Below are 21,838 nucleotides of genomic sequence, written 5' to 3' on the forward strand. Positions count from 1 at the left end.
GGGACTCTGGGAGAAGACAACAGATTTGGTAAGGAATCACAGCCACTGGGAACTGCTGTTTTGGGGGCTGGAGCCCTCTGTTGTCCCAGGCATTTATATGGATTCCTATAATGAGTCCTCCACCAGACCTCTGCAGTACAGGTGCTCTTAGGGCTGTCGGTGGGGCCAGTAAGTGGTCCATATCACTGGGGCTGACCTGGCTGGAGGGAGGCCAGGGGCCCAATTACATTGCCTGTCAGTGCAAATATGCCTTTGCTGGGGCTTTGCAGTTTTTTTCACCAGCACCTCACACATTCTTGAGTGTCCTGTTCTCCTGATTCATAGATAGGGAAGCAGGGTCCTGGAAGTTAAGAAACTTGTTCCAGGTCACACAAGAAGTCCATGTTGGAGACACGACTGGAACTAGAGCTGTCTGACTGCTGTCACAGGCTATTAATGTCACTCCCCCTACTCAGGCTGGAGAACCAAGGGAGGCTTTGCACAGGACTGTCCCCAGGAGGTCTCGGAAATCTCCCAGCATACTTTAAAAATTGCTAGGTGAAGAGGTTTTTCTGGGCTCATCTGTCCACCTAGCCCTCCCCACCTCCTAGGAGCATCACCCCCTGCTTCTTGGCCCAAGGGAGGGCTGGCTGGGGAGAAGGATGCTCTGGGGCATATCTAGCAGTCAATGAATAGACCCTGAGCCTCCCATGTGTTGGGCCCTGCCTGGCCCTGCGAAAGGCAAGGGAATGAGATGTGGCTCCTGTCCTGTCCTGGTAGAGCTGCTTGGGGAGACCAACCGGCCCTTCAGGAAACAACTTCACACCTTGTGAGATGGTGCTAACCCTGAGAGAGAGGGAGCAAAAGACAGCTGCCCAAAAAAGCTTATTTCTCTGGTTAAAGATGCCCAAAGTGCTTGAATATGTGTTATTAAAATTGCTCAAGCAGCAATGCTGCCTTTGAGGAAAAAGTTTCCAGCATCTGTGCGAATTTGAGTTGTTGGTGGACTGGGAGGGGCTCTGGGAGCCGTGGTTGCCATGGGAACCAGCGCTCAGCCGCCAATGCCCCGCCTAGTGGCTGCTCTTCCAAAAGTTGGTTTCTGAGTGGAGGGGGCTGCCTCCAACCTCGGAGCCATTTCCCATGGAAACAACATTCTAAATGATGGTTGACGATCCCACACAGGCTTGCCGGGGAGCTGAGATGGCAGCGGGACTTCTCGTGGGGGAGCCTGTGAGTGGAGGAAGGGAGGGAGAGAGGGAGGGAGTCTCTCCAGGGAGCAAAGTAAACAAGGCACAAGAGCAAACACTGGAGCACCTTCTCTAAGCTGAACACATTTCATACATTTTAATTTCATGCTTAGAGCAATCCTGCAAAGTATAATTTTCTAACCAATCCCGTCTTACAAAGAGGAAACTGAGGCTATGAATGTAACTTGCCCAACAGTGTCACTTACCTGGTCCGTAGAAGAGTATCTAGCATCGAAAACTGGTGGGGGAACTTTAGAGACACTTGATCCACCTTATAACACCCTCCCACCTCAAAGGGGCCATCCAGAACCCCCCAAAAGTAAAGAACTGACATTCTAGAATGATCTCTAAAAAGATCGAGAAAGATCCCTGATCTTCTAGTTGAATAGTCTAGAGAGGAGGGGGGGTTCTTGTGAATGTAAGCAGTTTGCTCTTTAACCACCAACCAACATTTTATCCTGTGGTGTCTTTCGTCATAGCCTGTGGTGACTGAAAAAAAAATTTTCTCTTTACCACTTGAGTCCAGCCCATTTTGTAGGAGTGTGATACATTTTGACTGCCCTCCCCACTTACAAAGACATTGTATAGTCAGGGATTATTTGTGGGGAGGCTGAAAGCCTGGAAGAAACATGTCTATCAGGAGAAGAGCCTTTATGAACTGGGGGGAGGGGCCGGTTCTGGACCCCTTCTTTTACCCCTGCCACACCTTCTTTCCTTCGTGGGCCCACACTTGCTTCCAGAAGGGCTTTTCTGTGTGACTGGTCTGACTTGGTAGAAGGAGGGAGATGGTCTTAACTGCTGGCTGGGAGGTTTGCCCCTTAGCCCTTTCCATCGTCAGGGCCAATGCTGTGGCTAGAAGGTGGTCTGACAGTGGTTCAGAAATGCCTTCAGGCAGCCTTTTTGCCCTTTGCTAATGCTCTGCCCGGCTTTGGTAATAGAGACAGGGGCAATATGCCATCCCCTGCCCTTCTTTGAACATTAAATATAGACAGTTTCAAGGGCACTGGTGGCCTCTGCACCAGTAACTGCAGGGTGCAGAGTAGAAGGACATGCCTCCCATAGGATGTGATTACTGGGCCCAGGGCTGACCTGTGAAGAGGGGGCCCTAAGGGTCTGTAGAGGACTCAGTATGACCCCAGGGTACACTGGGCAAACATAAAGCTGGTTGGGAGAGCGAATAGAATGTGAGAGGCTGTGGTATAGCCACTACTGGAGAGGTCAGCATTGGTGATCCATGACAGCCTTGAATGTCCAGTGAAGGAGCCGGGACTTGGCCCATCAGCCTTGGGCAGCACTAAAGGGCTTTTTACTCTGAGGGATCCGGTCCAATTTTTGTGCTGACTGTGCTTTCTAACCTGCTTCCATTGAGTCTTAGTTGGGAGGGAGCCCCGAGCTGGCTGCCTGTGGTCTCTCAGGAGTTCAGCCCCTGAGTGTGGAACTCTCTGAAAGGAAGGAACCCCTCATTTGACCATTTCCTGCCAGCTGCCTTGTTTGGCAAGCAGGTCCCAGGTGGTTCTGCTGTGGGTGGTCTGTACCAATTCAGAGATTCAGTTCATGTCCTCTATCATACTTACTAGTGAAGATTTCTTACCTTGTTTTATTTTGAGAAGAAAATCAAGAGAAATAATTTCCCTTCTTGATATCTTCCCACCCACTGAGTATTTTTTATTCATGTCACTGCCAGCGGAGAATAGAAGGGAGCTTTAAAAATAGCCTCTTTCACAGGCAAACATGCTCACCCTGGCCCAGTGTCACTGTCCTCCCTCAGCCAAGATGGTGGGTAAGGAGAGACTGACACTTTGCTCCCCTGACCGGAGAGGCAGAAAGAGGGAGTTGGATCTTGCTTTCCTCTCCCCATTTCTGTTTCCTTCCAGCTGCCCTGTGGCCCCTTTGGACCTCCATCTCTTGTCATGTGGGAAAGCTCAGTTGCCAAAGCCTCAACTTGTCCCCACCTTTACCCTACTTAGGGAGACTGGGCACCAGATGCTGGGGCTGCAGCCAGCCCCTGGGCCTAGTTTCTTGCACTTAAAGAGCTCAAATCCTCACCTGAAGGACATGGAGTCCTACATTTTCAGGTAGCCAGAACATTCATTTGGTGGGAACATTAATTTATTTTTTTACTTGAAGATAGTTGACACACAATGTTATATTCGTTTCAGGGGTACAACATAGTGATTCATCAACTCTATGCACTCTGCTTGACTCACCACAAATGTAGCCATCTGTCACCATGCAGTGCTGTTACAGTGCCATTGCCTATGTTCCCTGTGCTGTGCCTTTTATTCCCATTGGTGGGAATATTTTAATATTGTTAAACTTTCCCGGGATACATATACAATAGTAGCTTACTGTAGCAAGTGTTGAGAAAAATTGAGAAAGTGCCCCCAAATCTGCCAGTCCTCTCTGTGCCTAGAACCACATCGAGACATACAGATTCATTCATAGAGATCAATCATACGTACTTGTGGTTTCACAGCCCGTTTGGGGCTCTTTTCATGCATAATATATTAATGTTCCTAGGTTAGGGACTATCATCCTTTATAATGGCTGCACAGTATTGCATTGTGTAGATAAATTTTTCTTTAACTCCCCCCCACAACATGTAAGTGATTTTCATTTTCCCCCATTCATCACATCTTTGTACACTTGTCTGATTATTTCCTAGAATAAATCATCCTATACCCTACAGCTTTGGGAGAGGGTATGTCATTTTAAATTTTGGTATATTTATGCGAATGTATTCTCAGCCCGGTCGGGACAGATTTACATGCTCATCCGCAGTGTATAAAAGCGCCTATACTTCCTCGCACTGCAGGGAAATCCTAAATGTCAACATCAAGCTTCAGTAACTACAGAGCGTTTTGCAATGCCTCTCTCCCGTAACCTCATGCAAATCAGCATGGCCACATATCCCACATTTGTATCTAACACCCTTTTGTTGCTATCTAGAACTGAGGACTCTTTTAGGGCTGCACATAACCGAAAAATCCAGCCCTTTCATCTGATGGGTCAGGAAAGCATGGCTTGGCGCAGCCTTCCCAAGCAGCAGCGAAGCATGTGGGACACCCAGTCTGCACCCTCAAGTGCCCCTGTCATGCCTACGTCATGCCTGTCTGCTTCCCGGATTGTGCAGAGCTTTTTCTTTCCTGGTACCGTGAGGCAGGATCCAGCTTGCACGCCCTTGGCATGAGGTCAGTGCTCCTGCTCCCCAGGAGGAGGCATTGTTCTCCCTGGCACCCGGGAGGGGTCCACAGTTAGTAGCCCAGATCCCTGGGCCAAGGGCTCCTTCCGCACTCCCTGCCTCCCTCTCCTCCTTGTCACTTCATGATGCTGCTTCCAAAGATCACTCTTCACTTCTCTACTGTTACCTCTTCATAATCAGTCATTATCTATTCAGGCTCAGTTATTCTTTAGAATCCTGGCCCCACATTTCCGTATCTTTGCCTAGTCACCTTAGCTCGTTGACATCTTAGGATGGACAGTTCTTTGTTTGGGGGGATGCGCTGTGCTTCATAGGCTGTGGAACCACAGCCTTGGCCCGTTGACTGGATGCTAGTAACACCCACTCGGTTTTAACAACGGGAATCATCTCCAGATGTTGCAGATGTCCCTGGGGGGCGGAATTGCCCCCAGTTGAGAACCATTGCCTTAGCAGGACTCAGCATCATTAAAACAAAACTTAGCCCTGCTCCTCCTCTTCCTCCTGCCCAGCTAACACAGGGTTGACCAGTTGTCAAGAGATTCTAGCACAGCTGTCTGCATGACAAAAGGCAAGGAGACTGAGGGAGAGGAGCCACAATCACTAAATTCTGAGGGGCTGGGGCACAGAGATCCTGAACTCCTCCAGTTAGCAAGGCTGTTATGGCCAACCTTCCCTTAGCTCAGGCAACCTCATATCCTTCTGAGCACAGCAGTCCCCTGACCAGAGTTGATGTAAAAGGTGCCATCCCTACTCAGATTAGCACCCACATGGTTACCTGTACAGGAATAAGGCAGACTTTAATGGTGGAAATGCTTCTTTGATATGGCTTTGGCTGTGCTTATTAAAGACTTCAGGGTATCTAGTAGTATGTGTCCCCAAGACCGGGTATGGCACATGGTTGGTATTCAAGAAATGATTGAATCAATATACAATTGGGAGTATTTGGTACTTTCTGAGATCAGAAAGGAAAAAGCCCCAGGCCTCATTATGCATGTCTTGCTTCCCCAGGTCTGACCTACTAGAAACATGGCAACCAGTGCAGTCCCCAGTGACAACCTCCCCACATACAAGCTGGTGGTGGTGGGAGATGGGGGTGTGGGCAAGAGTGCCCTCACCATCCAGTTTTTCCAGAAGATCTTTGTGCCTGACTACGACCCCACCATTGAAGACTCCTACCTGAAACACACAGAGATTGACAATCAGTGGGCCATCCTGGATGGTGAGACCCCAATGGCAGCCCTGCATGGGGCGAGGGGTGGCTTGGGGAGGAGGCAGAGGGTCAGGGGAAGGTGATGAGCTTCACTGGGCCCAAATGGCTTCTCTCATGTTGTCATTGTGATATGGTTGGTATAAGGCTGTGTATGTTTTCCAGGGTGAATTCTGAACAGCTTTGTGGAAACCAAAATGTGTATTCAACAAAGAGGCAAAGCTAGCCTCATGCCAGCTCAGTGATGTCATGTTTGTTATTGCTTGCTGATCAGAAGCGCTGATTAGCATTTACAGATGTCTCCAGCTAATAAAAAAAAAAAAAGGCGGGGGGGGGTGTGGGTGTATAAATTATTCTTTAGTGAGCATGGTTTATTTTTGCTTGGAGGGAAAATCTTGCATCTGACTTTGTTTCTAGTTTAGTCTAAGTTGGTTTGGATGAACAGTTCTCCAGTCGTGGTATCCAGGTCAGCACCCAGATATTTTTTTTTTAATTTTTTATTTTTTATTTTATTTATTTATTTTTTTTTTTTTAAAGATTTTATTTATTTATTTGACAGAGAGAGATCACAAGTAGGCAGAGAGGCAGGCAGAGAGAGAGAGAGGAGGAAGCAGACTCCCTGCTGAGCAGAGAGCCCGATGCGGGACTCGATCCCAGGACCCTGAGATCATGACCTGAGCCGAAGGCAGCGGCTTAACCCACTGAGCCACCCAGGCACCCTAATTTTTTATTTTTTTATAAACATATATTTTTATCCCCAGGGGTACCCAAGTATTACCGGGGAGCTTATCAGCAATGAAAACCCCTGGGCTCTGCTGATTCAGAGGCTCAGAAGGTGGAGACCAGCAGTCTGTGTTTTAACAAGCTCTCCAGGCGATGCCGAAGTAGAGAACCGCTGCTCCAGAGGTTCACTCTCTGCGTCTCTTAAATAGAGCCGTTCAGGATAGACTGTCATTGTAGGAGGGGGCCTTGGAAAGCCACGGGGATACAAGTCCTCTGTCATCTGTGTGATTCGCAGGTGTTTGCTTCCAGTGTGGGGCATGTTTTTCATTCTCTTAACAGTGTCTTTCAAAGACTAGAGTTTTTACTTTTGTGGAGGTCCCATTTATCAGTTTGTTCTTTTATGGACTGTGCTTTTGGTGTCGTGTCTAAAATATTTGCCCAACCCAAGGTCACAAAGGTTTTCCCCTGTGTTTTCTTCTAGCTATCTAACGGCTTTAGGCTCTGTATTTAGGTTTATGATCCGCCCCGAGTTAATTTTTGTATTTGTAATTGTGTGAGATATGGCGCAAGTTTTAGTTTAGTTTGGTTTGGTTTGGTTGTTTGTATATGGAGATGCAATTGTTTCAGCACTGTTTGTTGAAAAGGTTGTCCTTTCTCCACTGAATTGCCTTTGTTCCTTTGATGAAAATTAGTTGCTCATATATTTTGTTTGATCTGACTCTCTTAGCATCAATACCACACTGTCTTGATAACTGTAGCCTTATAATAAGTCCTAAAATCACATCCCATTAAATCCCTAATTTTATTCTTTTTCAATGTTGCTTTGGCCCATCTAGGTCCTTTGCATTTCCATATGAATTTTAGAATCAGTTAAATTCAAAAATTTTAGATTTTAGACTGATATTGTGTTAAAGCTATACAGAGTTATAGATTTGAGAAGAATTGACATCCTAACAATGTTGAGCCCTCCAACCCATGAATACAGTATTTCTCCATATTTTTAGGTCTTCTCTAATTCTCTCATCAATTGTTCTTGCAGATTTGCCTGCATAGGTCTCTATGTATTTTGTCAGATTTATATATACAGTCTGTATTACAAATTATATTGGGTTTTCATTTTAGTTTTTTTAAAAAGATTTTATTTATTTATTTGACAGAGTGGGTATACAAGCAGGGGGAGTGGGAGAGAGAGAAGCAGGCATCCCGCGGAGCAGGGAGCCCGATGTGGGGCTCAATCCCAGGATCCGGGGATCATGACCTGAGCCAAAGGCAGATGCTTAACAACTGAGCCATCTGGGAGCCCCTTCATTTCAGTTTGGAATTGTTTTTTGCTGATATGCAGAAATACGGGAGCATTTTGTATGTTAACTGTAACTTGCAACCTTACTAAATCACTTATTCTAGTGGATCTTGTAGATTCCTTTGGATTTTCTGCAAAGATGGTCATGTCTGTAAGTAAAGATAGTTTTACTTCTTTCCAATCTGGATGGCTTCTGATTCTTTTTCTTGCCTTATTTCACTGACTAAAAACATACTTGTCTTGCTCTTGATCTTAAGGAGATCTTTCCTTTTCAATCTTTCAGCACTAAGTATGATGTTAGCTGTAGGTTTTTTATACATTCCCTTTATCAGGTTGGGGTAGTTCCTTTCTATTTCTAGTTTGCTGAGAATTTTTATGAGTGTAGATGTTGGCTTTTGTCAAATGCTTCTTGTGTGTCTGCTGACATACTCAGATGGTGTTTCTTTTTTAGTATGTCAATATGGAAAATCACATTAATTTTTCTAATGTTAAACCAACATTGTATCCCTCGGATAAATCCCACCTGGCCATAATGTATTACCCTTTTACATATTGTTGGCTTTTATTTGTTAAAATTTTGTTTAGAATTTTTGCATCTATGTTCTCGAGAGTTATCTTGGTCTGTAGTTTTCTTGTTATGTCTGAGTAATGCTGGCTTTATAGAATGAATTGAGAAGTATCCTCTCTTTTTCAGTTTTCTGGAAGAGTTTGAATAAAACTGGTACTATTTCTTTCTTAAATGTTTAGTAGAATTCACCTATGAGGACATCTGAGTTTGGAGTTTTCTTTTTCAGAAGACTTTTACCTTCAAATTCAATTCCTTTAATAAATCTACGGCCATTCAGGTTGTCTGTTTCTTTTTCAGTGAGTTTTGGTAGTTTGTATCTTTCAAAAAGTTGTTCAGTTCATCAAAGTTACCAAATTTACTGACATAAAGTTGTTCATGATATTCTCTTATTTTCTTTTTTTTAAAAATTTTTATTTATTTTAATTTGACAGATAGATCACAAGTAGGCAGACAGGCAGGCAGAGAGAGAGAGAGGAGGAAACAGGTTCCCCGGTGAGCAGAAAGCCTGACGTGGGACTCGATCCCAGGACCCTGAGATCATGACCTGAGCCGAAGGCAGAGGCTTAACCCACTGAGCCACCCAAGCGCCCCTTTTATTATTTTCTTAATAACAGTAGAGTTCATAGTGATGTTGGCTTTCTTATTCCTGATATTGTTAATTTGTGTGTTCCCCTTTTCCCTAATCAGGCAAGCTAGCGATGAAGCATTTTCACGAGAAAACCAGCTCTTGGGTCCTTTGACTTTTCCCATTTGGTTTCATTGATTTCTACTCTTACCTGCATTATTTCCTTTTGTCTATTTTGGAATTAATTTGTTTTTCTCTAACTTTTTACAATGGAAGCTGAGGTCATTGACTGGAACATTTCTTCTTTTCCAAGATATTCATTTGGTGCTAAATTTCCCCAACTACTTCTTTAGCAGCATTCAAGCTATTCTAATACACTATGTCTTCATTTCCATTCAGTTCAAAATACTTTCTAATTTCCCTTTTGAGATCATCTTTGACCCATAGGATATTTGGAAACATTTAGTATTCAAGTATATTTAGGAATTTTCCAGAGATCCTTCTGTCATTGGTTTCTATTTTATTTTCATTATGTCAGAGAACATACAGTATGTTATTTAAGTTATTTAAAACTCATTGAGTCTTGTTTTATGACCCAGGATTTGGTCTCTCTGGCTAGATGTTCCATGTGCACATAAAAAGAATGGGTATTCTGCCATTTTGGGGTGGAATGCTTTATGAATGCCTGTTATTTTGTCTGACTTTTGGTTGTTTCAGGCGAGAAGACAGATCTGGTCCTTGTTACTCTATCCTGGTCAGAACCAGTACCAAATCATCACTTCAAAAAAAAAAATGCGACAACTTTATATATATGTGTGTGTGTGTGTGTGTGTGTGTATTGAATTGTTTACTTTATTTTTATTTATTTTTTTAAAGAGTTTATTTATTTATTTGACAGAGATCACAAGTAGGCAGAGAAGCAGCAGAGAGAGAGGAGGAAGCAGGCTCCCTGCTGAGCAGAGAGCCCTATGCCGGGCTCTATCCCAGGACCCTGGGATCATCACCTGAGCCGAAGGCAGAGGCTTTAACCCACTGAGCCACCCAGGCGCCCTGAATTGTTTACTTTAAAAGGGTACATATTGTGGTATTTTCATTATATCTTAATTTTTTTTTAAGATTTTATTTATTTGACACAGAGACAGAGATCACAAGTAGGCAGAGAGGCAGGCAGAGAGAGAGGAAGGGAAGCAGGCTCTCCTGCTGAGCAGAGAGCCCAATGCGCTGCTCCATCTCAGGATCCTGAGACCATGACCTGAGCTGAAGGCAGAGGCTTAAACCTCTGAGCCGCCCACGTGCCCTATATCTTAATTTTTAAAAGCACCATTCTTCAGGGGGTTCGTCTGCAGCCCTGAAACTTTGACTAGTTCACCTGAAGCCAAGCACATTCCCACCTCAGGGATTTGCATTGGGTATTCTCTCTGCCTAGAATGTGCTTCCTTCAGAAATATATTCTCACTTCACGTAGGTCTCCACCCAAATGTTAACTTTATCATGGAGGTCTTCCCTGACCAGACCATCTCTACTAGTATCCAAACCCCCAACCCCCAACATTCTGTCCCTCTGAACAACTCTTTTTCTTTATTCTGCCTTTTACTGTTGAACATATTTTTGTTCAATATATTTATTTGTTTGAGTTTTTGTTGCTCCCCAATAAAATAAAAATTTTCTAGAGTAAGGACTTAATTTTATTTATTGCTCTATTCTCAGTGTCTAGAACACTGGTCCTCAGTAAATGGGTGAGAAATGAATGAATGAATGAATGAGTCCTGGACAATGTATGTGCAGTCATAGGTTTAATGTTTTAGTTGCATTATAAAATAAATATATATAACCACTAAAATATAAAACTTATATTTATGCATTTTCTAAAATCATCTCATACATTACCCATTCAAATATATACCACACTTTGGGATATACTGAGTTAAAGAGATATAAACAGTTTCTTTATTGTTGGGCTTCAAAGAGTCATCCCTATACAAACACAATATTGGAGATATATTGGTGGGTATATTGTCTTTAGGGTTTCCCAAATGACTACGTTTTACACGTCATTCTGGGATATTTCCACAGAAAATATTCTGGAACACATTGCCTAATGCATGTAGGAGAGAGTAATACCATGCCTCGTACATTGTTGAAGCTCAGTAAATACTATTTCTCTATATAGCCATATTGACTTCTCTTTTTCTTTTTTTAAATTTTTTTTTAATTTTAATTTTTTTAATTAACATATAATATATTATTTGCCCCAGGGGTACAGGTCTGTGAATCATTCAGGCTTACACACTTTACAGCACTCACCATAGCACATACCCTCTCCAGTGTCCGTAACCCAACCACCCTCTCCATATCCGCCTCACCCCAGCAACCAATCCTCAGTTTATTTTGTGAGATCAAGAGTCTCTTATGGTTTGTCTCCCTCCTGATCCCATCTTGTTTCATTTTTTCTTTCCCTACCCCCCCAAACTCCCCACACTGCCTCTCAAATTCCTTATATCAGGGAGATCATATGATAATTGTCTTTCTCTGATTAACTTATTTTGCTCAGTATAATACCCTCTAGTTCCACCCACGTCATTGCAAAAGGCAAGATTTCATTTCTTTTGATGGCTGCATAGTATTCCATTATATATAAATACACCAAATATTTATCCATTTATCTGTTGATGGACATCTAGGTTCTTTCCATAGTTTGGCTATTGTGGACAATGCTGCTATAAACATTGGGTGCACATGCCCCTTCAGATCACTATATTTGTATCTTTAGGGTAAATATCCAGTAGTGCGATTGCTAGGTCATAGGGTAGCTCTATTTTCAAATTTTTGAGGAACCTCCATGCTGTTTTCCAGAGTGGCTACACCAGCTTGCATTCCCACCAACAGTGTAGGAGGGTTCTCCATTCTCCATCCTTGCCAGCGTCTGTCGTTTCTGTCTGACTTGTTAATTTTAGCCATTCTGACTGGTGTGAGGTGGTATCTCATTGTGGTTTTGATTTGTATTTCCCCCATGCTGAGTGATATGGAGCACTTTTTCATGTGTCTGTTGGCCATCTGGATGTCTTTTTTGCAGAAATGTCTGTTCATGTCCTCTGCCCGTTTCTTGATTGGATTATTTGTTTTTTGGGTGTTGAGTTTGGTAAGTTCTTTATAATTTTGGATACTAGCCCTTTATCTGATATGTCATTTGCAAATATCTTCTCCCATTCTGTCAGTCATCTTTTCATTTTGTTGACTGTTTTCTTTGCTGTGCAGAAGCTTTGGATCTTGATGAAGTCCCAGTAGTTCATTTTTGCCCTTGCTTCCCTTGCCTTTGGCAATGTTTCTAGGAAGAAGTTGCTGCGGCTGAGGTCAAAGAAGTTGCTACCTATGTTCTCCTCAAGGATTTTGATGGATTCATTTCTCACATTGAGGTCTTTCATCCATTTTGAGTTTATTTTTGTGTGTGGTATAATGAAATGGTCCAGTTTCACTTTTCTGCATGTGACTGTCCAATTTTCCCAACACCATTTGGTGAAGAGACTGTCTTTTTTCCATTGGACATTCTTTGCTGCTTTGTCGAAGATTAGTTGACCATAGAGTTGAGGGTCTATTTCTGGGCTCTCTATTCTCTATTGTCTTCCATTGATCTATGTGTCTGTTTTTGTGGCAGTGCCATACTGTCTTGATGATGACAGCTTTGTAATAGAGCCTGAACTCTGGAATTGTGATGCCACCAACTTTGGCTTTCTTTTTCAACATTCCTCTAGCTATTCAAGGTCTTTTCTGGTTCCATATAAATTTTAGGATTATTTGTTCTATTTCTTTGGAAAATATTGATGGTATTTTAATAGGGATTGCATTAAACATGTAGATTGCTTTAGGTAGCATAGACATTTTCACAATATTTGTTCTTCTAATCGTGAGCATGGAACATTTTTGCATTTCTTTTTGTCTTCCTCAGTTTCTTTCATAAGTACTTTATAGTTTTTTGAGTACAGATTCTTTGCCTAGGTATCTTATTGTTTTGGGTGCAGTTGTAAATGGGATCGACTCCTTAATTTCTCTTTCTTCTGTCTTGTGGTGGTGTATAGAAACGCAGCTGATTTCTGTGCATTGATTTTATATCCTGACACTTTATTGAATTCCTGTACAAGTTCTAGCAGATTTGGAGTGGAGTCTTTTGGGTTTTCCACATAAAGTATCATGTCATCTGCAAAAAGGGATAGTTTGACTTCTCTGCTGATTACGATGCCTATAATTTCTTTTTGTTGTCTGATTGCTGAGATTGCAGTGGTGATAATGGACAGCCCTGCCATGTTCCAGACCTTAGCGGAAAAGCTCTCAGTTATTCTCCATTGAGAACGATATTCACTGTGGGTTTTTCATAGGTGAAAACCTATGAAATATTGATGATATTGAGGTATGAACCATCTATCCCTATACTTTGAAGAGTTTTGATCAAGAAAGGATGCTGTACTTTGTCAAATGCTTTTTCAGCATCTATTGAGAGTATTATATGGTTCATGTTCTTTCTTTTGTTAATGTATTGTATCACATTGATTGATTTGCGGATGTTGAACCAACCTTGAAGCCCTGGAATAAATCCCACTTGGTCGTGGTGAATAATCCTTTTAATATACTGTTGGATCCTATTGGCTAGTATTTTGGTGAGGATTTTTGCATCTGTGTTCATCAAGGATATTGGTCTATAATTCTCCTTTTTGGTGGGGTCTTTGTTTGGTTTTGGGATCAAGGTAATTCTGGCCTTATAAAATGAGTTTGGAAGTTTTCCTTCCATTTCTGTTTTTTGGAATAGTTTCAGGAGAATAAGTATTAATTGTTCTTTAAATGTTTGGTAGAATTCCCCCTGAGAAGCCGTCTAGCCCTGGGCTCTTGTTTGTTGGGATATTTTTGATGACTGCTTCAATCTCCTTACTGGTTATGGGTCTGTTCACGTTTTCTATTTCTTCCTGGTTCAGTATTGGTAGTTTACATGTCTCTAGGAATGCATCCATTTCTTCCAGATTGTCAAATTTGCTGCCATATTGTTGCTCATAATACATTCTTATAATTGTTTGTATTTCTTTGGTGTTGGTTGTGATCTCTCCTCTTTCATTCATGATTTTATTTATTTGGGTCCTTTCTCTTTTCTTTTTGATAAGTCTGGCCAGGGGTTTATCAATCTTATTCTTTCAAAGAACCAGCTCCTAGTTTCATTGATTTGTTCTATTGTTTTTTTGGTTTCTATTTCATTGATTTCTGCTCTGATCTTTATGATTTCTCTTCTCCTGCTGGGTTTAGGGTTTCTTTCTTGTTCTTTCTCCAGCTCCTTTAGGTGTAGGGTTAGGTTGTGTACTTGAGACCTTTCTTGTTTCTTGAGAAAGGCTTGTACCGCTATATATTTTCCTCTCAGGACTGCCTTTGCTGTGTCCCACAGATTTTGAACCATTGTGTTTTCATTATCATTTGTTTCCATGATTTTTTTCAATTCTTCTTTAATTTCCTGGTTGACCCATTCATTCTTTAGTAGGATGCTCTTTAGCCTCCATGTATTTGAGTTCTTTCCAACTTTCCTCTTGTTATTGAGTTCTGGCTTCAGAGCATTGTGGTCTGAAAATATGCAGGGAATGATCCCAATCTTTTGGTACCGGTTGAGACCTGATTTGTGACCCAGGATGTGATCTATTCTGGAGAATGTTCCATGTGCACTAGAGAAGAATGTGTATTCTGTTGCTTTGGGATGGAATGTTCTGAATTTATCTGTGATGTCCATCTGGTCCAGTGTGTCATTTAAGGCCTTTATTTCCTTGTTGATCTTTTGTGTAGATGATCTGTCCGTTTCAGTGAGGGGGATATTAAAGTCCTCCACTATTTTTTTTTGAAGATTTTTATTTATTTATTTGACAGACAGAGATCACAAGCAGACAGAGAGGCAGGCAGAGGTGTGTGTGTGTGGGGGGGAGCAGGCTCCCTGCTGAGCAGAGAGCCCGATGTGGGGATTGATACCAGGACCCTGAGATCATGATCTGAGCTGAAGGCAGAGGTTTAACCCACCGAGCCACCCAGGCACCCACCCCTCCACACCTTCACTTTAAATATGGAGGTGTCTTTGGGTCTAAAATGAGTTTCTTATAGACAGCATATTGATGATGGGTTTTTTTTTTTTTTTTTATCCGTTCTGATACCCTGTGTCATTTAGCCCATTTACATTCAGGGTAACTATTGAAAGATATGAATTTAGTGCCATTGTATTGCCTTTAAGGTGACTGTTACTATATATTGTCTCTGTTCCTTTCTGGTCTACAACTTTTAGGCTCTCTCTTTGCTTAGAGGACCCCTTTCAATATTTCCTGTAGAGCTGGTTTGGTGTTTGCAAATTCTTTTAGTTTTTGTTTGTCCTGGAAGCTTTTTATCTCTCCTTCTATACTGAAAGATAGTCTAGCTGAATATAGTATTCCTGGCTGCAGGTTTTTCTCATTTAGTACTCTGAATATGTCATGCCAGTTCTTTCTGGCCTGCCAGGTCTCTGTGGATAAGTCTGCTGCCAATCTAATATTTTTACCATTGTATATTACAGACTTCATGTCCCAGGCTGCTTTCAGGATTTCCTTTTTGTCACTAAGACTAGTAAGTTTTACTATTAGATGACGGGGTGTGGACCTATTTTTATTGATTTTAACAGGGGTTCTCTATGCCTCTTGGATTTTGGTGCTTGTTCCCTTTGCCATATTAGGGAAATTGTCTACAATAATTCACTCCAATATACCTTCTGCCCCCCTCTCTCTTTCTTCTTCATCTGGATTCCCAATTATTCTAATATTCTTTTGTCTTAGGGTATTACTTATCTCTAATTCTCCCCTAATGGCCCAGTAGTTCTTGTCTCTCTTTTGATCAGCTTCTTTATTCTCTGTCATTCGGTCTTCTATATCAATAATTCTCTCTTCTGCCTCATTTATCCTAGCAGTAAGAACCTCCATTTTTGCTTGCACCTCAGTAAAAACTTTTTTGATTTCAGCTTGGTTAGATTTTAGTTCTTTTATTTCTCTAGAAATGGCTTTTATTTCTTGAGACAGGGTTTCTCTAATACCTTCCATGCCTTTTTCGAGCCCAGCTAGCACCTTCAGAATCATCATTCTGAACTCTAGATCTGACATATTACCAATGTCCATATTGATTAGGTCCCTAGCCTTCAGTACTGCCTCTTGTTCTTTTGTTTTTTTTTGTGGTGAGTTTTTCCTCCTCGTCATTCTATCCAGATAAGAATATACGAATGAGAGAATAAAATACCAAAATGGTGGCAAAGACCCCAGAAAAATGTACACTAACCAAATCAAAAGAGACCCCAAATCGGAGGGAGAAGAAAGGGGTTAAAAATAAATTTTTTAAAAATTTAAAATATATATATATATATATGACTGGGGAATAGAACAGAGCCACCTAATTGATTTTGGGTGTATTTTATTCTCTTGGAAGAAACTACCTCCCAAAATTTTAAAGAAAGAAAAACTTGTATATATACACAAATAAGGGTAAACACAATGAAGAGATGGAATATGACTATAAAGATGAAAATTTAAAATTCTAAAAAAGGAATTGATAAGATAAGTTGGTTGGAAAAAAAAAGAAAGTGGAGAGAATTTGCTCAGGCTGGAGACTAGAACAAAGCCCTGTGCTAGATTTAGGGTATATTTTGATCTATTAGAAGAAATTGTACCCCACAATTTTTTGGAAGAAAAAGCCCTATATGTATACAAAAAATAAAGTTAGAGACAATGAAAGATAAAATGTGACTATATTAATGAAGGTTTAAAAAGATTTTTTTAAAAGAAAGGTATTGTTAAGATGAACTAGTTAAAAAAACGTTAAAAGAAGAAAGTGGAAAAGTTTAAAAAATTATAATAAGAAAAAAATAAAATTAAAAAATTTTAATTAAATTTGCAAGACTAAAGAATCATGGGGAGAAAGCCATGAATTCCATGCTTTGCTTTTTCCTCCTCTGGAATTCTGCTTTTATCCTTGATCAGTGAGTTTGGTTTTCGTGGGATGTTCTTGCTGATCTTCTGGGGGAGGAGCCTGTTGTAGTGATTCTCAAATGTCTTTGCCCGAGGCGGAATACGTTGCCCTGCCAGGGGCTGGGCTAAGTAATTTGTTCCAGGTTCGCTCTAGGAAGCTTTTGTTCCCTGAACACTTTCCATAGAGCTCTTTCCAGAGCTCTGGAGGACAGGAATGAAAATGGCGGCCTCCCAATCTCTGGCCCGGAGTTGCTGAGAGCTCTCGGCCCCACTCCTCAGTGCACCCTCGAAGAAAAGTGCTCAATCACTCCTGTCTCCCTGGTCTCCGGCTGTGCCTGGCCTGTGACCAACCATTTCTGTCTCTGGCACATGGTTCAGAGTCTCCAAACCCAGCAGATTCCTGCCTCCAGAGAGGGAAGTTGAGTCTCCCCAGTTCTACTACTTGTGGGGTCCCTGCTCAAAGAGCAGTGGTCCAACTGTGCCACGGATCACTGTTTAAGGTAACCCCAAGCTGAGAGCTCACTCTTCGGCTCTGTCTCTATAGCCGACTTACCCACTCGAATACCTGCAAGCTGTGCTATACTCAGACACCTCTGATCCTTCGGACCCCACAGAACCTGAGACCATGCTGTCCTTGCAAGGGCTCTACCCCCACTTAGCCTCTGGAGCAATGTCCCTCAGTAAAGCAGACATCTAAAAGTTCTGATTTTGTGCTCCATTGCTCCACCGCTTGCTGGGAGCCGACATCTCCCCCCACAGTCTATCTTCCCGTTGCTTCAGATTCACTTCTCCACACATGCTACCTTTCAGAAAGTGGTCGATTTTGTGTTTCTGGAATTGCTGCTCTTCTTCTCTTTGATCTCCTGTTGGGTTTGTAGGTGTTCAGAATTGTTTGATGACTATCTAGATGAACTCCTGCGACCTGATGTCATCTCAGTCTGCTACTCCTCTGCCGTCTTGACTACTCTCCCCTCTCTGACTGTTTCTTAAAGTAACTTTGGGTGTATTAAATTAGTTTCTGAGACTGGAAAATTTTTCAGGGGTGATTTTTAGGAAGATTGTGTGATAACTTTTTTTTATGATATATATATTTTAAGGGGTTTTGCTTGTTTGTTTGTTTGAGAGGGCGAGAATGAGAGAGGGGAAGCAGGGGGACCAGCAGGGAACCCAAATCGGGGCTCGATCCCAGGACCCTGAGATCATGACCTGAGCAGAAGGCAGATGCGTCATCAACTGAGCCACCCAGGCACCCCAGTGATAACATTTATAGCAGCTGCAACAGCAGGGAAAAGGGAAGCATGACCAAAGCATTACTTTATAAGCATGAACTTGCAAAGCTTTTGTTCTGAAGCATCTGGGCTCCCTTGGGTGCTATGCCTCTAAATCTGCCACCTGAATCAAGCCTAATTTAGGGCACTGCCCACCCAGCGCCTGCCACAGGCACAGATACCGGATTCCCAGATTAGTATACTCTCCACTCAAGTATTTCTTGTATTAAGAAAAGGAAGGCTTAAAACTTTACAGCTAAATATTAATTAGTCTGGCATTTAAAAGGATGCCCCATATTTGGGGAACTTTAATCAAAGACTTGTTGTATGTAGGCATGAATATAACTGTGGCATCTTCTGGGGCTAGACTCTTCTGGGGTAGTTTGCGGTCCTAGAATAGACAGGACTTTCCCAAGGGCATCCAGAGTCCAGACATCATGCTTCCCTGGAGACCATACCATCCTGGGGGAGGGGCAAGGCCTGGGGTGCCTTCCAAGTTCTCTGAGCTCTGGATTGCTCTTCTTCTGTATTCAGGAAGAGCAAGAACATGGCAGCTTGATCATGATGATGAGGAGAAGGAGGCTAATTATGAGGGCAGTAACGATATGTATTGTGCAATGACTCTGCGGAAGCCCAATGCCGAGCACGTTGAATATGCTCTCTTTTAATCCTTTCAGCACCGTTGTGCCAGCTACTGTTGTTATTGTCCTAAAAGTAAAGCACAGAGAGATTCACAGAGCTAGCAATGGCTTGAACGCCCTTTGTGTCCTGGATTCTCTGTTAGTCTGACGGGGTAGGGAAATCCCCTCCCACCTCACACACTGATCCCTGGGGCTCTGGGGAGAGGGGAGTGTGGCTGGGATTACAGAATCAACAGACACCCTCACCTGTCCTTCTTACAACTCCCCCAGGGTCCCTCAGAGGTCCAGGTGCCCTTCCTCAGCTTGCTCAAAGAGCCTTCTCTGTGGTGGCTACACTGAGGATTCTCACAGGCTTCCTGCTTACCTACAAACTTGTTTCTTGCTTTCTTTCAAGGGACCTCATTGCCCTGGTTCTCCCAGAAACTAAAACATGGGAGGCAGCTGACCTCAGGGGCCAGCAGCCATGCTCTCCATATCTGGGACCCTCAGGCTTTGGAGCAGATTTGCTCCCAGTTCCCAGATTTGCTCCCCAGAGCTTCAGGACCCCCATCTCACCCGTCATTGTTGCGGGCCCATTTCTGGAAGTATCTCCTCTGAGTCTGGTGCCTACCTCTCTTCTGTGGGCTTATATCAACTTCCCCACCTCCTGGCCCTCCAGCCCTCTCGTCTGGTCCCTGACTTTGGACCCCCTCTCACACTGGCTTTTAGCTATAGGACTCACCCGACCCCAGTTCTCATGTTTCATGGATCAGGAAGAACCAAGCCTAAGCAGAATCCTGAAATTTTGTATTTATTCTTGTGGGGGTGTTTTTGGTGTGAGAGAGAAAATATACATAAAATTGACCCTTGTAACCATTTTTAAGGGTCCGGCTCTGTGCTATTAAGTCCATCCACACTGCTCTGCCATCACCACCACTGTTGGTCATCTCTGACCGCCGCTCTGTGCACACAATGATAACTCTTGCTCGCCTCCCCCAGGCCCTGACAGTGGCCATGCCACGTGCCGTCTCTTTGAGGTTGGCCACTCCAAGTACCTCCCATATGCAGACACATACAGGACTCGTTCTTTCATGACCAGCTTATTTCACTTAGCACAGTGTCAGGCTCATCCACATTATAACGTGTGTCAGCATTTCTTCTTTTTAAGACTGTATGATATTCCACTGCATATGTGTATATATACACATGCATATACATTTGTTTACCCATTCATCCAGCAATGGACACAGGGGCTGTATCCACTTTTTGGCTATTGTGAATACTGTTGTTGTACACACGAGTGTACAAAGATTTCTTCTAATCCATGCATTCACATGTTTCATCTTGGAGTTCTTGTGTGCCTATTTTTTCTGTTAGGCTAGGACTGGAAGGTTCCTGAGCTCTAGGCTATCACCTTCCTCACTTTACACCTGAGGAAACTGGTGCATGTGGAGAAGGGTCTGGCCTGAGGTCAGATCTAACTAGTGGCTGAGCCAGGCTTGGGGCGTCTTGGCTCCTCAGGGCACATCCCCCATCCTGTCCTGCTGCCTCCTGTTTTGACCCAGGCCTCGGTGCTGTGGTGTAGGATGTTGAGCAGATCCTCTGCCCACTTAGAGTAGGAGCAGGTGTTTCTAGGCTTTCTCTCCTATATGGCCTCCTGGTCCTGCCCTCTGCCCAACCTGGCATCTTCCGTCCACCAACAGAGAACAGCATTAGGCCCTGAATCTCCCTCCACCTCTTCCCACTGGGACTCCTGGGCCCAGCTCTGTAGCCTCTCTGTCCCCCCATATCCCCTGCAACAGCTAGGGCTTTGCAAAGAGTAAGGCTCCAGCTCTTCTCCTGCACCCTCAGAAGCTGGGACGGTTCCACCCTGGCTTCTGCCCAAACCTCAGACACAAGTGCTGTTGTCTTCTCGGAGCAGCCTGGACCTGGCTTTTCCCTGAACACTTGAATCTACATTCTTTCTGGAGGAGGGCGGGAAGGAGGACATTGGAAGGGCAGTGAGAGTAAAAGGAACTTTATCGAGTGTACTTTTCTGGTCTAGAGGCTTTACTTGGAGCGTCATCTTCCGAGTAAGCACCTCCCCATGGCCCCCCAGCTAAGAACGGGGTACAGGCAGAGCTGCCCTGTCCTTCTACCTGTCCAGCCATCCTCCCTTTCTCCTGCTAGCAGTGATGCAGGAGGAATTCCCCTTTTTTCTTTTATGAGGGAACATGGCCCCTGGCCTCAAATTATGAAATCTAGCCCTCTGGGCCTCCACCTGACCCTTTATCCTGGTTCCGTCAGCCATCACTGCTTGCATGCTTCCAGGAATGTGCAACTCGCTGATCTGTGAGCTGCCTCAGGCGGTGCTTCCTGGTATACTGAAACCAGATCCACCTCCCAAACCCTCCCTCACTGTGGCTCCTTCCACTTCCCAGCAGTGGGGGAGTGGTTACTCCTGACCAGACTTTTCTGGAAGACCAGAACCTGTGCTCGGGGCCTGACAGGGATGGTTGTGTTTCCTCCTTGTAACACTTATGTCACATGGAGATTAGTGTCTCTAGCTTCCAGGTGAGTGTAACCCAGCCTCCGCCAGTGTGCACCGGCACTACCCTGATAGCCGATGGAGTGGTAAACGTGAACTGTCAGTGCGGTTGGAAAATCACACTGCTGCTTTCCTGTGACCCCAAAGGCCCTTCCCCCGGGGACCCAGACCTCCTGCTTCAGCACCTGTCCAGCAGTCCTCCAATCAGTCAGGCCCTGCAGGGGAGGACCAGGAGTCAGCGAGGGGTAATAGCATGTCCAAGGTTACCCAACTGATTAGAGCCCCCTTCCTCTGACCCCAAAGAGAAGGATCTTACTCTTGCTCTATGCCAGCTTAACCCCACCTGCTGGCCTGGGAGCTGAGGGGACACCCCCCCCCCCCCATCAGCCAGTGACCTAGGGTCAGCTCAGCAAGGCTGCATGATGATGATGTATGCAACGCACACCCGTCCCCCATCAAAGTCACAGTGCAGCCTGGAGTCAGTCTGGGGATTTGCACCCCAAATCCCAGGCAGAGTTCCTCTCACACTGCTGACAGGTCCTGTACTTGGGAAGTTACTTTTGGGTTTTGCCCTGACTTCAGAACTTCATGCTGATTGCTCTTAGTCACGTGACCTGTTTGGGCTGAGTGCACCAGCT

The 21,838-nt window shown here is 43.7% G+C and overlaps 1 protein-coding gene across 2 annotated transcripts in view; it reads left to right on the forward strand.

Moving 5' to 3' along the window:
• MRAS (muscle RAS oncogene homolog) overlaps window positions 1-21,838 on the forward strand; it is a 61,790-nt gene that overhangs the window by 18,500 nt on the left and 21,452 nt on the right. For both annotated transcript variants that reach the window (XM_032334228.1, XM_032334221.1), the window contains exon 2: window positions 5,437-5,647. In XM_032334228.1, coding sequence (XP_032190119.1) covers window positions 5,455-5,647 — 193 coding nt within the window. In that variant the 5' untranslated portion in view covers window positions 5,437-5,454. The remainder of the gene's footprint in view (window positions 1-5,436; window positions 5,648-21,838) is intronic.

The sequence above is a fragment of the Mustela erminea genome, chromosome 1, assembly GCF_009829155.1.
Source record: "Mustela erminea isolate mMusErm1 chromosome 1, mMusErm1.Pri, whole genome shotgun sequence".
Lineage (NCBI taxonomy): Eukaryota > Metazoa > Chordata > Mammalia > Carnivora > Mustelidae > Mustela > Mustela erminea.